Below are 16,576 nucleotides of genomic sequence, written 5' to 3' on the forward strand. Positions count from 1 at the left end.
TCTTTAGTCCCTTTTAGACCTCATCAAAACATAGTTTGATGTAAATGGGTTTTTCGAGTTAAGAAGAATCCAAATGAGACTATTGATAGATATAAAGCCCGGCTTGTGGCCAAAGGCTTTTATCAGCAAGCTGGTTTAGATTATAAAGAAACATTTAGTCTTGTAGTAAAGCCAGTACCAATTCAAATTCTTCTTTCTTTAGCAGTTCAGTACGATTGGTTTCTCAACCAATTGAACATCAATAATGCATTTCTGTATGGGGATCTTCAGGAAGATGTTTATATGCACCAACCACCTGGTTTCAGTGATCCTAACTACCCCAATCATGTCTGCAAACTTCGAAAATCCTTGTATGGCTTGAAACAAGCCCATCGGGCTTGGTTTGACAAATTATTTGCAGTTCCCAATTCTATGGGGTTTCAGCAATCAGAATCTGATGCTTCTCTATTTGTAATCAAAGAACCTGTTCTTGTTATTGTCTTGGTGTATGTCGATGACATACTTGTCACATGCCCTAAGCTTGTCAACAATTTATTCCGAAATTAGGTGCTATCTTTCCTGTGAAAGATTTGGGACCCTTGCATTATTTCTTGGGTCTTGAGGTCAAAGATCTTATGTAGGTCTCTTCTCACATCAAAGCAAGTACCTTCTAGACTTGCTTCAAAGACACATATGGAAGGTGCTAAACCATGTCTCACTCATATTGGCTCTCTCAAACTTGATCACACAAGCCCTTGTTACTTGATCCTAAATAGTACAGGTTTATTGTTGGTGCACTGAAATACTTAACTTGGACACGACCTGATTTATCTTTTGCTATAAATCAAGTCTGTCAATTTATGCATGCTCCACGAGAACCACATCTCTAAGTAACCAAAAGAATTCTCCGGTTTCTCAAAGGCATAGTGATTCATGGTTTGTGGTTCAAGAAAGGTGTTATCTATCTCAGTGCTTACTCTAACGCTGATTGGGCTGGATGTATATTTGATAAAGATCTACTAGTGGTTATTGCATATTTCTGGGGTCAAATCTCATTAGCTGGAGTGCTAAGAAGCAACCAACGGTTGCTCGGTCATCCACCGAAGCAGAATACAGATCATTAGCTCACACAGCAGCTGAATTAACATGGATCTGTAAAGTGTTTAAGGATATTGGTCTCCATCTTCCTCATGTTCCTCATCTCTGGTGTGACAATATTTCTGCAATTTCACTTGCTTCTAATCCAGTTTTTCATGCTCAAACCAAGCATGTTGAACTTGATTACCATTATATCTGAGAGTTGGTGTTAGCTAATCTTCTCAAGGTCTAATATGTGTGCACTCAGGACCAACTAGCTGATATTCATACTAAATCTTTGTCTAAATCCAGGTTCTTATACTTGCAATCCAAACTTTCTCTTGGACCTATGGATGCATCCAAGTTCAACTTGAGGGGGTGTAAAAAGTCAAGTAAAGTTAGTTAGATGTTTGTTATAATGTCTATTATAATGCTTATGTAAATTGATATAGTAGTCAAGGGTATAAATGTAATTGGCACATTGCCTATATATACTACAACACCAGTGTAATCTTATGATTATTCAATACAATTGAAGCATATTCAGAAACTGTGTGTACTTAGAATTCTACAGAAATTGCATACAAATTATAAAGTATTAGAACATATTGCAAAATGAACGCTATCAGTTTTCTATCTAAGTGAGAGTCACGAACTAGTTGGGTGCCTAGGTAGGTTTAAGTGGGCTAGGCGGGCACTTAAGTGGGTTAAGTGAACACCTAAGCAGATTTAGGCGTACTTTCTTAATTTTCAAACACCTATAGACTAATCGAAGCAATGGCTAGCCGGCTAGCGCCTAGGCGGCGTTAGGCGAGAATTTTTAAGACGGTGTGCTTAAGACATTAAAAAAGAACCCAAAAGTGAACAAAATGGCACTAGCAACCCTTCCCATCTCTCCCGCCAAACCCACAACTGTCGTAACTACCATCCCCCAGTTTCCACACAATCCCAAAACCCTAATTCTTCAGCAATGCAGAACCACCAGAGACCTCAACCAGGTGCATGCCCACCTCATCAAAACCCGCATCCTCCTCAACCCCGCCATCACCGAAAACATCCTGGAATCCGCCTCCATTCTTCTCCCCAAGGCCATGGACTATGCTCTCTCCATTTTTCACAATGTCGACGAACCCGATTCGTTGGCCTACAACATCATGATAAGGAGCCTCATATACCAGCATTCTCCTCTTGAGGCCATTCTTTTGTTCAAGAACATGTGCGAAAACTCTGTTGAACCTGATGAGTTCATGTCACTGAAAGTTTGTTCAAGACTAAGAGCATTGAGGGAAGGAGAACAGATCTATTCCCACATTGTGAAATGTGGGTTTAAGACAAATGGGTTCATTGAGAACACTATGATACGTATGTATGCAAGTTGTGGGGAGCTCGATGTTGCCTGCCGAGTGTTTGATGGATTGCCCGAAAGGGCTCGAATGGCGTGGAATTCAATGATGGCGGGTTACTTGAAGATCGAATGTTGGGGAGATGTCATGACGCTATTCGTTGAAATGTTAAAATTGGGTTTTGGGTTTGATGAGGTTACTTTGATTAGTGTTTTGACAGCATGTGGGAGACTGGCCAATTTGGAGCTGGGAGAGTGGATTGGTGAGTATATAGAAGCAAATGGGCTGAAGGGTAACATTGCATTAGTCACTTCTTTGGTTGATATGTATGCAAAATGTGGTCAGGTAGATACTGCAAGACAATTATTTGATCGAATGGATCGAAGATATAATGTTGCGTGGAGTGCCATGATTTCAGGTTATAGCCAAGCAGATAGGTGCAGGGAGGCACTTGGTCTGTTTCATGACATGCAGAAGGCAAATGTGGATCCCAATGAGGTGACCTTGGTCAGTGTGCTTTCGTCCTGTGCTGTCCTCGGAGCTTTGGAAACTGGAAAATGGGTTAAGTTTTATATAATGAAGAAGAAAATGAAGCTCACAGTTACCCTTGGAACTACACTAATAGATTTCTATGCAAAATGTGGGTGCGTTGATAGTTCAATTGAAGTATTTAACAGGATGCCTTCGGTAAACGTCATCTCTTGGACAATGCTAATTCAAGGTCTTGTTAGTAATGGACAGGGCATGAGAGCGCTTGAATACTTCCAATTGATGCAGGAGAAGAATATCAAGCCAAATTATGTGACTTTCATTGCCGTTCCTTTTGCCTGTAGCCACGCAGGTCTGGTTGATGAGGGTCAAAATCTTTTTACCCGCATGAGTAGAGATTTCAGAATTGAACCGAGGATTGAGCACTATGGTTCTATGGTTGATATCTTGGGTCGAGCTGGGTTGATTGAAGAGGTTTATCAGTTCATCAAGAATATGCCTATCCAACCAAATGTTGTGGTTTGGAGGACATTGTTGGCTTCATGCAGAGCACAGAAGAATGTCGAAATTGGTGAGGAATCGTTGAAACGCATAACGAGATTCGAGACCCCTCATAGCAGGGATTACATTATGCTCTCAAACATTTATGCATCGGTAGGCAGGACTGAGGATGCTCTTTAGGTTAGATATCAAATGAGAGAAAAGGGAATAGAGAAGGTGTTCGCGTCAGGAATTTCCGTCGGGGATGTTTCCTGGCCGACGAGCACACAGCTCCCCGGGAGGTTGGCGCCGGTTGAGGGCTGCTGTCGGGCTTCTGCTTCACTGTCGGGCTTTGTCGGGCAAGTCTCGTCGGGCAAGTCTTGTCGGGCAAGACTCTTCGGGCAAGGCTCATCGGGCAAAGCTGAAAAAGAAGGACAGAGTTAACTTTGAGAGGTGCCTTTGTGGGGCCTTAGGTGTAGGCCTTGAGGCTCACAATCAAGGTTAACTTTTAAGTGCTCAGGCGTGCCACTGCCATCTTCAGTATGGCAGATGTGAAATGGATGTCGATTTTTGGTTGTATATATGTATATACCCGAGAAACCGTGTTAGTTATAACAGGTGCCTTTGTGGGGCCTTAGGTGTAGGCCTTGAGGCTTCCTATCAATAACTAAACCAGTGCTCGAACACATCATATTTGTTCTCGTGAATGCATGAGTCTTATAACTATTATACTTCTGATTACCCGAGTCCGAGAGGTAGAATGAACCCAAATAGGTGCCTTTGTAGGACCTTAGATGTAGGCCTTGAAGCTTCCCATTAGAGTTTGTTCTTATACTCAAACGTTTCTAGACCGCAGAACGGAATGAATCCAAATAGGTGCCTTCGTGGGGCCTTAGGTGTAAGCCTTAAGGCTTCCTATCAGAATCCTTCCCATGCTTAAGCGTTCTATGATAATCATAATGTAATATAAATAAGACTAAGAGGTAGGTCGATTACTTGCGCCCCAAGTAACTTCGGACTTCTCGTTTATCAAGGATTGTCGTGGATGGGTTAAGTCCACATAAGGTTCTTTTTTATGCCTTGAGGCCAAGGACTTTTAACTAATCAGATTTACATGCCCGATGGCTTAGGACTTGGATCTGGTTTGAACACTAAAGATATATTCAAATCGGATCAAAGTACTGAGAAAGCCTTTTAATAGTCATCTTGCTAGAAATAACTTGAATATAACTGGAAGTATACAACATATTGCTAGGCTAATGAATGAAAAGACAAAAACAAAGAAGGTCGGGCAAGGTTTAACCTTGTCGGGCAAGCCTGGTCGTCTTGCAGGTTCCTATCTTTGTAGTTTATCAAGAGTCTGAAAGCTTTAGTGAGAGAGAAATTTACAAAAGATGAATCGATACTACAGCAAGGTTGAATAAGGTAGCAGAGCTATTACAATGGTTTGAGTGAAGGTTTATCCCGCGAGGGATGAAGGCTTGTCCTGAGACGGATGAAGGCTTGGGCTGACTACAACTTCGTTTTGAAGGCAAATCTAGCTTTGAGCAGAGTTTGTGCTTGCATTTGTTTGTTTGATTGAGTGTCCTTATTCCTGGTTTCTCTTTCTTCTTATATAGACAACTCGGCTTGGTCTTCTGTAGCAGCAACTTTGTCCGAATGCGGTTTGAAGGGTGATGACTCATCAACTATTTTACATGTACTGCCACCATAAAGTACTTTATGGGCTGTGTAGCTGGTCAGTCTATACCACTTGGCCTTTGGATAGGTAAGCAAGTGGTCTTCATGAGCTGCACCAAGTCAAAAAAGGCCCTTTCCTGCTTTCTGGGCTTCGGCTGGGCTTAGGCCGGGCTCTTCCCTAGGCATCCCTTTGGGCCAGCTCCTTTCTTGAGCCCAAAGTTTAAGTTTGGATCCAAACAGAAGGCTCTTGGGTGTGTAGAATGATCGAGTTGGATGGAGCTACTAATGAGTTCTTCGCTGAAGACAATGCTTGTCCACACTCCACACTCGGAGGAGGTTTACAATGCAACTCACGACATGATGAAATGGATTAAAGAAGCCGGTTACGTGCCAAACACAGCAGATGCAAGACTAGATGCAGAGGACGACGATAAGGAAGCTTCGGTATCCCACCACAGCGAGAAGCTGGCCATGGCGTTCGGTTCGATCATAACAGCTCCCAGAACTGCACTTTGAACATAAAAAAATCTTAAGAGTTTGTACGGACTGTCACAACGCAACGAAGATGATATCGAAGGTATTTAACAGAGAAATTATTGTCAGGGATAGGAATCGCTTCCATCATTTCAAAGGGGGGTGTTCAATATTGATCTGACTCGATTCTGCCGGTGCTTCAACGGCGTGACTGGCGAGATGTTCGGGCTGACGGAAATTCGTTCTGGTTAAATTTTCCTTTATGTGAATGCTCTCAACCGTTGCAATTTTACACAAAAACAGTGAGTAATAACTCACGCAGATGAATCTACGGAAACATAACAGTTGCTTTTACACATACTGTTGGCATTAATCCAAGGTTTGAATCGTTTTCGTGAAGTTAACGGCTTAGAATTTCCAAGCAAATGGAAGCCGCTTTCGATGAAGAATTTAAGTTGGATTTCTTATCCAGCAAGCATCACAAAGAACCGTACTCGAAAGTATTAGCTGCTAGATGTTCAAGATTATCAAATCGGGGTTAAGATCCTACACATTGACATAATCCAGCAGAATATTGGACAGATACAGATTGGTGTGTTCATCTGACAATTGAACTTGATGAAATTCGACACTGATCAGCTTAAACATGTACCATGTTAACGAAATGTACTTAATCGAACCAGATTCTAGTGTTTACGACCCGAAGGACGGAGGTTATGGACATTCTCTTCAACTACTCAATAACACTGGTTAAAGCAGAAGAAAAAACCTTTTGGCTTGTCTTCCATTTCTCCTAATTTGGGCGTCTCCCCCGAGCCTTCACGCGCTGACATCAAGGCGCTCGTACCAGGAGACTCTGGCGGCAGGACTCTGTTCTCAGTGAATATCCGTGGCGGAATGGCAGGTTTAGGAGGAGATATGGTGTAAAGAAAATCTAGTAGCATTTGAATTATTTGGCTGAAATTAGGCCGGGCGTTTGGGTCCTCCTGCCAGCATGAAGTTAGGATGATGTTCAACTCCTCTGGGATGTTTTCAGAACTAGGCCTCACATTCTGAAACGAAAAGTATCGAATAAATCATCTGGAAAATTTAGCAGCACCGCAAGCACATTGGAGAAAAAACTAACGTAATTAATGATTGACACTGGAAAATATATCGACGAGGAAGATATGTTTACTTTAAAGGCAGCTGCATAGGCTGCTTGGAGATTTGACATGCCTTCGAAAGGCAATTTGTTGTGCAAGAGTTCCCACAAAACAATCGCGAAGCTATACGCATCCACTTTGTGGTTGTAATGCTTTCCCTCTCCCTGCCTTAATGTAACAGTACTGTACAGCTGCCCAAACATAAGAAATATCGACTCGAATAAGCAGGTATTAGTGAGTGTGATGGTTCATGAGAAAGAGGGGGAAGTAAGGCAGTAGTACCTCTGGAGCCATCCAACGGTATGTCCCGGTTTCTGCAGTCATCATCTCTGTTAATGACTCCTCTCTTGCCAACCCAAAATCCGCTAATTTAACTGTTTTGTGGTCTGCAGTCAAGAGCAAGTTCTCTGCACCCAAAAAATTAAAAAATGGTAGATAAGTCGTTACATAGACCGTTGTTAGATACGCAGAATTTATACAAAAATGGAATACCAAAAGAAAGCTGGGTGGTTGAGCAGTTATTGCAGACAAAACTCACAAGATATTGACTACAGAAAATAAATACGACATCGGGAGCCATCAGAGTTTGTTAGACATTATTAGAGAAGTTGTGGAATACGCAATCCAGTTCCGAAACAGTTTGTGAATCTAAGTACTCTCACTTATCGAATTCAAAGCAGTTAAAACGGGATCTGGAAAGTTACCAGGCTTCAAATCACGGTGTATGATACCATGAGAGTGCAAGCACTCCATCGCACGAGCAATATCTAGTGCGAAACCAACAGCAACGCGTATGTCCAAGCACCTTGGCCGCATGTTTAGACAATATTTACGCAATGTACCACCTAATAAAAGCTCAGTAACTATCACCATTACTGGCTCCTTGCAGGCACCAATAAACTGTTGAGAGGCAGCGAACCTTATTAATTATCAGATATCAACAACAACAACAACAACAAAGCCTTTTTCCACTAAGTGGGGTCGGCTATATGAATCCTAGAACGCCAATGCGCTCGGTTCTGTGTCATGTCCTCCGTTAGATCCAAGTACTACATAAAAATTTGCCATTCATGACTGCACAGTCTAACTATTGTCAACAGTCACCGATGACTTAACAACTAAATGAGGGCAATTAAATCGAACCTTCACTAAATTTTTATGTTGAACTCTCGACAACATTGCAACCTCTCTGGCAAACCGTCCTTCTTTCTTGATAATCTCCTCTGGAGTTTCTCCTCTATGAACAACTTTAATTGCAACAGTCTGGTTTTTGTATCTGATTCGAATCCAAAAGGCCGAAATCAAAAGAAGTGAGATAACTGCAGCAAAACAAATCTCCAAATTGAACCGTAATTACTTGCAAGCTGCAATCTAATCACTTAAGAAACTCATTTTTCGCCGTCAAGCCAAACTCAACAGGTACTTCTACAGAACAACAATTCACAGAAAACCTAACCATTTCCGGGATCTTATCAAAATTTGAATCTAACCATTAAACCAGATTAAATTTTCAGCAAAACCCAAAATACAGTTGAGAATGCAAAACAAGAAAATGTATTGATAATCGCCACAAGAAAGCAATTGTAGTTCATCTAATCTAAACAAGATGAGCCAAAAACTTGCAAATCTAAACAACATTACTATCAGCTGAAGCGAAAAGGCGAACCGCAGAAATGCCATTGGCAACAAATCAAGACACACAAGGTCTCCAGTGCAGACCAAAGAATTCAAGTGCAGAAATCGAAAACTCGAAAAATCAAAAGATTGAAAGTGAAGTGAGGGTGAAGCTGTACAACTTACTTGCCCTCATAGACTTTGGCATGAGCTCCCTCACCAATTCTTGGCCCAACAAAGAGATGCTTAGGATCAATCAGCCATTTGGCATCCAGTCTGAACTCATCAGCTGAGTAAAACCTACTCCCAGATTCCATCTTTCTACACAACCCAACAATCCAACATCAATGCCCAACATTATCACACAATATCAGAAACCCAAAAGCGAAAAAGCACTTTTTCAGAAGCTAATGCATTCATTGATTCTGTGTGAGTGGATAAGCTGACACAAAGGGGAAAGCAGCATCCCAAAGCTCATAAAACTCACAGGAGGGAGAAGGAAGTACTTACATGTCCTTGGAGGAGGCAAAAGCATGGAACCCCACATGTCCTACCAGAGAGGAGATTGTGACAGCAAAAGCTCAATGCCCAAAGTGCTATTTTTTTTCTTGGAAAATTTTTATGGGGAAGTGAGAAAATATCCCTCAGAAGGCAAAACCAGAAGCTTAGCAAAAGCACGTCCCCAAGTGATAACTAGAGTGCTGCATACATATACTAGTTTGATTGAAATTCCATGGTCCCCGTCATAGAGATTAAATAAATGGGATTTGTGGGATTTATTAATCTCTGAGGGCCACGGTGCTTTCAGTCTTGTTCTGCAAATGGAATCATGGGAAGGGAGAGAGCCTAAAGATCAAGTTTTTAAGAACGTGAACGTGAAGGCGCGGGGGTGTGAAAAGAGAGCGAGAGGAGACAGAGGGGAGTGTTGAATATTGCCTCAAAATGACATAAAGTGTTTTTTAAATTAATCGTTAGTAAAAATATAAGTGAATTTAAAAAAAAAATTCACAAAAAAAAAAAACATTATAAAAACATTTTCAGTCATTTCAAATGTATTTTCAAACGAGCCCATGTTGTAGTTAAGTGGGCAGAGGAAACTGTCATATGACATTTCGAACTAACACTTTAGTTGAATTGACCTTCTAAATTAATTTTTAGGAAAATTAATGAAAATGAATTGAAAATTTTGAGTTTTAACTAAAATGACAAAATAAAGGATAAAGTGAATAGTATTATGATTGACTTTTTAATGTAAAAATATAATTTTTCGTTAAAGTGAATAGTACCATGAGTTGTTCGTTAAAATTTCCTTAATTTTTTGATAAATTAAAGACCTAAACTTTTGTAAAGTGGCCAATTTATCCCTTTACTTATAGACTTTATCCGCTCAAATTGAAGGGCCTTAATCTTTCCAATATTTTTTCTTACATGTCACCTAGGACAACCAACTAAATAATTAAATATACATGCCATATTTTAATTGATATCTCTAGCTGATACATGGATGTATTAAGACTTAAGAGCAACTCCACCAGGACAATTAGCCTGATGGACCGGCAACGTCACCAACCCAATAGCCAGATCTACAAGCTCCAGCCTAGAGGGCAATTGGGCAGGCAGGGGGGGCCGAGTGAGAAGCCCAGCTCGAATCGATGACTCGAGAGCCCGAGGGCCAAATGATGCAATGCTGACGTAAGGGTGGCGTCAGCCACTATTTTATTATTTTTGCGTCAGGCGCGTGCACAACACACGCGCATGAGGGCGAGTCCCGACAACATTTCAGAAGCCTGGGGCCCGCGATGCAGACGACCAAATGTTACCGTTGGTGGCCACATAGCTTTTTCTCGTTCGTTGGATTTCAACGATTACTTGTTATGGACCATTGGATTTCCAACGGTAAAAAAAAATTTGAAACTTTCTAAAATATCAGCCATTGGATTTGAGATCAACGATCCACGTTATTCGCCTTTATAAATTAAAAAAAAAAGAATTAACATTAAAAAAATCTGAAAAGTTATCGTTGTGCCACGTGGCACATTCTGGAGGGTTGGTGTAAACACGAATTTTTCCTGAAACGAAAGAGACAAGAACAACGTGTACAAAATAATATTTGTATTTGATGATTTTGGGTTTCAATCTCTCTCAAATTTGATCATCTGATTCGATCTCTGTAAGGTGTTGATTTGTGGATGTGCGATTGATCCAAAGGGCCGTTGGGCTTGATCTAAGGATGAATGTTCTTCAAGGGCCGTGGGCTTGATCTTGAAGGTGGATTTGAGCGGATCTTCAAGGAGTCGTTGGGGCTTGATCTTGAGGATGAGCGTTTCTTCAAGGGTCGTTGAGGCTTGATCTTGAATAACGGTGATGAACGGATTTTCAAGGGCTTTTGGGCTTGATCTTGAAGAACAACAATTGACGGATCTTCAAGGGCTTTTGGGCTTTATCTTGAATAACGGTGATGAATTGACCTTCAAAGGTTTTTGGGCTTTGATCTTGAAGGACGGTTGGATGTGTGGATTTGTCGACGTTGTTGATCCAAAGGGGCCGTTGGGGCTTGATCTTAGGATGAACGGATGATGAACGATGAACACTTTCTTCAAGGGCCGGCGGGGCTTGATCTTGAATTGGTGGAAGTTCTTCAAGGGCCTTTGGGGCTTAATCTTGAATTGGTGGATGATTGTTGATCCAAGGGCCGTCGGGGCTTGATCTTGGAAGAACGATGAACGAAGAACGAAGAGGGCTTTCTTGATTCTTCGGGAACCTGGATGCTTGAGAGCTTCGGAGTTTTAGAGCTTCAGAGCTTCAAGGTTTTGGTGTCATATGAATTGGTTTTGAATTGGTTCCCCAAAATGAATGAAATGGCTTCCTATTTATAGAATTTTCCAATGCCTAATTTTGAATATAATATGCAGATGAAATAAATCGTTTCTGCCAGGTGTTGACATGTGTCCTATTTGATGACTTTTTCGATTTATTTTGATTTTTCTTTTAGTCATACGCTACATGTAAAATTTATGTGACACGTGAGCGTTGAAATTGTAACTATTGGTTAACATTTATTTCACCGAAATTTCGATGTCTACAGTTGGATTTCAATTTTTTTTAATCCAACGGCAGAAATTAATTAAGGTAATAAAAAATCTGAATTTAAAAAAAAATTGATTTTACTTTTTTATAAATACCTTCTCATTATCTTCTACCTTACACCACAATTTCATATTTTCTCAAATACTTTCAACTACATTTCAATCTTTCTCTCAAAGTTTCAATCCAAATTTCATATTTTCTCAAAGTTTCAACCACAATTTCATATTTTCTCAAATACTTTCATCCATATTTCAATCTTTCTCTCAAAGTTTCAATCCAATTGGTTTCCAACAAAATGACTAATGATGCAAGTACGAATTAGACGCTTATTGAAGATGTTACGTTGTGTTCTAGTTAGGTTGAAGTTACTCATGATCCGATTACGGGTAATGAGATGTTGTTGCGAGAAATGTGGAGTCTTATTCATACCAATTATCTTGAGAAAATTGGTGGGAAAATAATCAAAGAATCGATGTCCGGTCATTGGAGAATACTCAGCCAATCGTTTAGTCTTTGGAGGGACGCCTTGGCAAAAACTAGTTCTAATCTTCAAAGTGGGGAAAATTTAGTGGATCAGGTAACAATATATTATTTATTTGTTTATACTATACCCAAATTTAGATTAGCTATCAGAGCCAATCTCTGGCCGGAAGTGTGCCGACAAGGATGTTGGGCCCCTAAGGTGGGGTAGATTGTTAGATCCCACATCGCCCAAGGGAATGGATCATGTAAGCTTTATATGTATATTCTCATCTCTACCTAGCACGAGGCTTTTTGGGAGCTCAATGGCTTTGGGTTCCATCGTAACTCCGAAGTTAAGCGAGTTTGGGCAAGAGCATTCCTAGGATGGGTGACCCACTGAGAAGTTCTCGTGTGAGTTCCCAGAAACAAAACCGTGAGGGCGTGGTCGAGGCCCAAAGCGGACAATATCGTGCTACGGTGAAGTCGAGCCCAGGATGTGGTGGGGGCTCGGGTCAGGATGTGATATTAGCTACTTTGATTATAATTATTTCTTCTCCCGCATTGTGTAGACATTTCAAGCACAAGCTTGGTATAATGTCAAAACCAAAACCAAAAACAAAAACAAATCATTCACCCGGTGGGAATGTTGGAATATTGTCAAAGATTGTCCTAAATTCAGAGTTGTGCTTATCGGTCCAGAAGTTGTCATGAACAGCACCCCTCTACACTCTACGCCTGTTCATGACTCGCATGTTCATGAAACCAAAACAGAAGAAGTGCCGGAAACGCCCCCTGAACAAGCGTCGGGGTCGACCCGATATCCAATTAGGCCTCCAGGTAAGAAGGCTTCAAAGAGAAAATGAAGTGCTTCCAAGAATGATTATGAAAAATATATGGAAGAACTTGCTCGCCAAGGTGAATTGACTTTGGCGCGGGAAATGGTTAAATTTGAGACTGATAAGGCTAGATAGGAGGCAAAAGCTTCAGCTACTGAAATATTATTTCAAGCTAATGAGAGAGAAAGAGAGCTACTTAGGCAAGAAAGGGAAGAGCTTAAAGAAGAAAGAATGGCTCAACATGATCGTGACATTATAAAGGAGCCTGTAGAGGGAAGTCATCGAATTCTAAATATTTTTGGAATTCGGAGAAAGCGGGCTTAGTGCGAATGAGGCGTGCAAGGGAAGCGAGAGCAAGAGGAGATGGTCCTAGCACCACAAGAGGAGATGATCCTAGCACCACAAATTGGTTAGGTGATGATTCCATTCACGAAGGACTAGGGAATTTGTTTTTAATCGTAGCCCATAATTTTTCAATCACTTTGGGTTGTAATTTCTTATTTATTGAATATAGTACTTTATGTTGTTTCCAATTTATTGAATTTAGTACTTTATTCAAACTAAGAGTATATTTATTTAATTTGGTAATTTATTTAAACTAAGAGTATATTTATTTAATTTGGTAATCTATTTGAACTAAGAAAATCTTTATTTAAAGGACATAAACACACCAAATAAAATTACATAAACATACCAAATAAAATTACAAACACACCAAATTTAAAAATAAAAAAAAAAGCTCACTAAATGAACTTAAAAAACACACCAAATAAAAACAAACACACTAAATAAACTTAAGTTTTTTCAGCTTGTTTCAATTCCCACTGGTGCTTTATCAAGTTAATTTGCCGGGTATTGTGCATATATGGGTCCTGAAGTGCAGTGTATCATTGAATGAGCCTTTCATTGTAACGTCCATCCCTTTGTAATGGCTCGTGTTGCACGGGTTCTTCGGTGGCGTCATAAGCACAATATATTTGTGTTCTGAAAGTGTTCATCGTGTTTGGCTCATATTCATCAACGACATCATAATCGTACTTATCTTCCACAATCATGTTGTGAATAATGATGCACGTCATCATGATGGATCGAAGCGACTCTAAATCAAACATTCTGGTAGCACCACTGACAATCGCCTAACGAGCTTGGAAGATACCAAAACAACGCTACACATCATTCCTACATCCCTATTAACAGCTTGCAAAGTATTTTTCCTTTGCACTTCACGGACATGACACTATTTTGACAAACGATGACCACATTGGGTAAATGTCGTCTGCTAGGTCGTATGGCCCGTGGTATTTACGTCTGTTGACCCAGTACGTGACTCTTGGTGCTTTTCCTTGCAGGACATCTTTGAACACTAGGGATTGGGCAAAGACATTGAGGTCATTTTGAGCCACCGGATCACCGAAAAAAGCATGTTAAATCCATGTATCAAATGATGTCACTGCCTCTAAAATGATACTTTTTGCTCCATTTCTATCCCCATAAGCTCATTACCATGCACTTGGACAGCTTTTCCAGATCCAGTGCATACAGTCGATGCTTCCAATCATCCCAGAAAAACCTTGCATCTCAGCCTTCTTCAGAAGCCTTTGCAAGTCCGTCTCAGTAGGTCTCCAGAGGTATTCTGCAGTGTAGATAGATTCGATTGCAGAGCAAAACCTCATCAAGGACTCAAGAATGGTTTATTTCCCCATACTCGCTATCTCATCCACTTGGTCTGCAGATGTTCCATATGCAAGCATCCACAAGGCATCAGTAATTTTTTACTCCGGAAGGAGACCCATAACACCAAAAGCATTCTTCTTTTACACAAAGTAAGAATCATGATTGCTTGCAATCATGATTTTGTTGAACAAATGTCATTCTATTCTAAAACGACGTATAAAGTACGTATCAGGGAATGCACTATTACGAACAAAATAATTGTCCAAGAGATCCGTATCTTGTCATTGCCTGCTTCTATCAAGGTTTGCAGAACGACTGGGCCTGGAGATCTGAGCCACAACTTGGATGACTCGACATGAATGTGAGGCTCTTTGGCTTCTTGCTTCATCATCTCTCCTTCTACGCTCCTCATCCTCTTCCTCTTCCATCACATGTTCACCCACCTGGAGATTGAACATTTATTCCCCTTGCTTAAACAATTCTTTCTCTTGCTTATCGATTTCCCACAACATCCTTGAAGAAGACATTGTAAGAAGAAAGCATAAACTATGAATAATGATAGAGATTTTGATTTTGGTGTGTGATTTCTTAGGATGGATGGTGGGTTATATGGAGGAAAAAGAAAGGATTAGGTTGTAGATAATGTCACGCGGCATGCCGTCATTTGTTAAAAATATGATCGAAATATATCCTCAAAGATTGTAAACTGATTGTGACACATGACGCGACGTGATTGGTTAAAAATCTTATTGGAAATCTATTCTCAATGATTCTGAAAATGAAACGATTGGATAAATATCTTATCGAAATCTATCACCAAAAATTGTCTTCTCGGATAATAACATATAGCACAACGAGAACGATTACAAATTCTATCCGAAATTAAAAATAAAATTATTTTGTATTAATTTATAAAATAAAAAATACTAATATTTTATTGCCTATTACCATGACTATTCACTGTAGGGGTGGAGATGCAAAATACAATTACTGTTCATTGAAGGCTATTCAATAGTGACTTACCCTAGGGAACCTTTGCAATGTTGGAGTTGCTCTAACAACAAATTGGTTGGAATCTAACAGTAAGAGGTCAATTGACTAATTAGAAAGTTTACGCTATTAATTTACCAAAAATAAAGTTTACAAAGTCAATCGTCAACTTACCTTGAGCGCGTGGGAGCCATAAACTAATCAAGAGCACACGGAAACTGACTACCTTTCTTCTACTTGTACTTTCACTTCAATCACAGCTAGTCATCTAACCTCCTCAGCCGACTTCAGATAATTCTAAATTTTTTTGGTAGCCATCTGAACTCAGACTGAATTCGATCAGTGTTCTATACAGTCTAAACTAAGTAACAAACATTGACCCGTTATATGTAAGGAGTCGAGCAGTGTTTCATTTTCAGAAGGGACTTATAATGAGACCACCTCAGAAAGAAGGAAAAAATGTGGCAAGAAAAGGGAGGGTTGTGGGGGGCAGTTAAAAAGCCGAGAGGCGAACGGTGGGAAAGGAGAGGTGACATGTTGCTAAACGAGCAAACAAGGCAGCAAAAAGTCTTTGTCCTTTCTCTGCCAAATCACTTGCAACGTTTCAGTCATTGACTAAATAAACGTTTAGGTCGACAGCTGGGAAGCTTTTCCTTTTATTGCGAAATGCGGTAGTGTGTTGTGTATTTTTTTTGGGGGGGGGGGGGGGCCTTTCAAGAGTGTCGTTGGTCTTGGGGTTCAAGATCAGCGGCAACGGATATTTTGGCTTTGCAATGTTGTAAAGAAGTATATGATCTTATTTGGGTCGACAGACCCCCATTTTCCCTTATTCATGTTTTGTGCAATGACGGTCTTCTTTGTCCCCATTAGTTAGTTATGGTAGTGCGAGGAATGACGCTTTAGCACTTGGTGTGGCGTCCGGATTTCTTGTAACCTCCTTGCTCTACCTTTTTCTAGTCTTTGTGGTTGGCTGTTTGCTTTTGTGTAGGCCTTCCTGTTAAACTGTGGCATCTTTGCCCGGATAATGCTATATCTAGATTACCAAAAAAATAAAATAAACGTTACAAGATAAGTCGCTTCAACTGTCCAATTTGCCGTGCAAACTTGCCAAGTCCACCTTATTTTCAAAGTAATTTTAACGAAAAACTTATGGTACTGTTTATTTTAACGAAAAACCACATTTTTACACACAAAAAATCAATCTTGATACTATTTATTTTACTCTTTATTTTTGTCCTTATCGTTA

At 40.2% G+C, this 16,576-nt stretch overlaps 2 protein-coding genes across 2 annotated transcripts; one reads left to right on the forward strand and one right to left on the reverse strand.

The window, feature by feature from the left end:
- The first annotated feature begins 1,920 nt into the window (after nucleotides 1–1,920).
- LOC126600929 (pentatricopeptide repeat-containing protein At2g22410, mitochondrial-like) lies at nucleotides 1,921–5,876 on the forward strand. The gene is made up of 2 exons (XM_050267637.1): nucleotides 1,921–3,605; nucleotides 5,292–5,876. The coding sequence occupies exon 1, from the start codon at nucleotides 1,926–1,928 to the stop codon at nucleotides 3,567–3,569; it is 1,644 nt and encodes a 547-aa protein (XP_050123594.1). The 5' UTR covers nucleotides 1,921–1,925; the 3' UTR covers nucleotides 3,570–3,605; nucleotides 5,292–5,876.
- Nucleotides 5,877–6,025: 149 nt separating this feature from the next.
- Nucleotides 6,026–9,198, reverse strand: LOC126600930 (serine/threonine-protein kinase STY13-like). The gene is made up of 7 exons (XM_050267638.1): nucleotides 8,792–9,198; nucleotides 8,468–8,602; nucleotides 7,811–7,943; nucleotides 7,372–7,567; nucleotides 6,950–7,074; nucleotides 6,700–6,858; nucleotides 6,026–6,574 (listed from the first exon to the last, which is right to left on the reverse strand). The coding sequence occupies exons 2-7, from the start codon at nucleotides 8,596–8,598 to the stop codon at nucleotides 6,260–6,262; spliced, it is 1,059 nt and encodes a 352-aa protein (XP_050123595.1). The 5' UTR covers nucleotides 8,599–8,602; nucleotides 8,792–9,198; the 3' UTR covers nucleotides 6,026–6,259.
- Between the last annotated feature and the right edge of the window lie 7,378 nt (nucleotides 9,199–16,576).

Source organism: Malus sylvestris, chromosome 14, assembly GCF_916048215.2.
Source record: "Malus sylvestris chromosome 14, drMalSylv7.2, whole genome shotgun sequence".
In the NCBI taxonomy this organism is placed as follows: domain Eukaryota; kingdom Viridiplantae; phylum Streptophyta; class Magnoliopsida; order Rosales; family Rosaceae; genus Malus; species Malus sylvestris.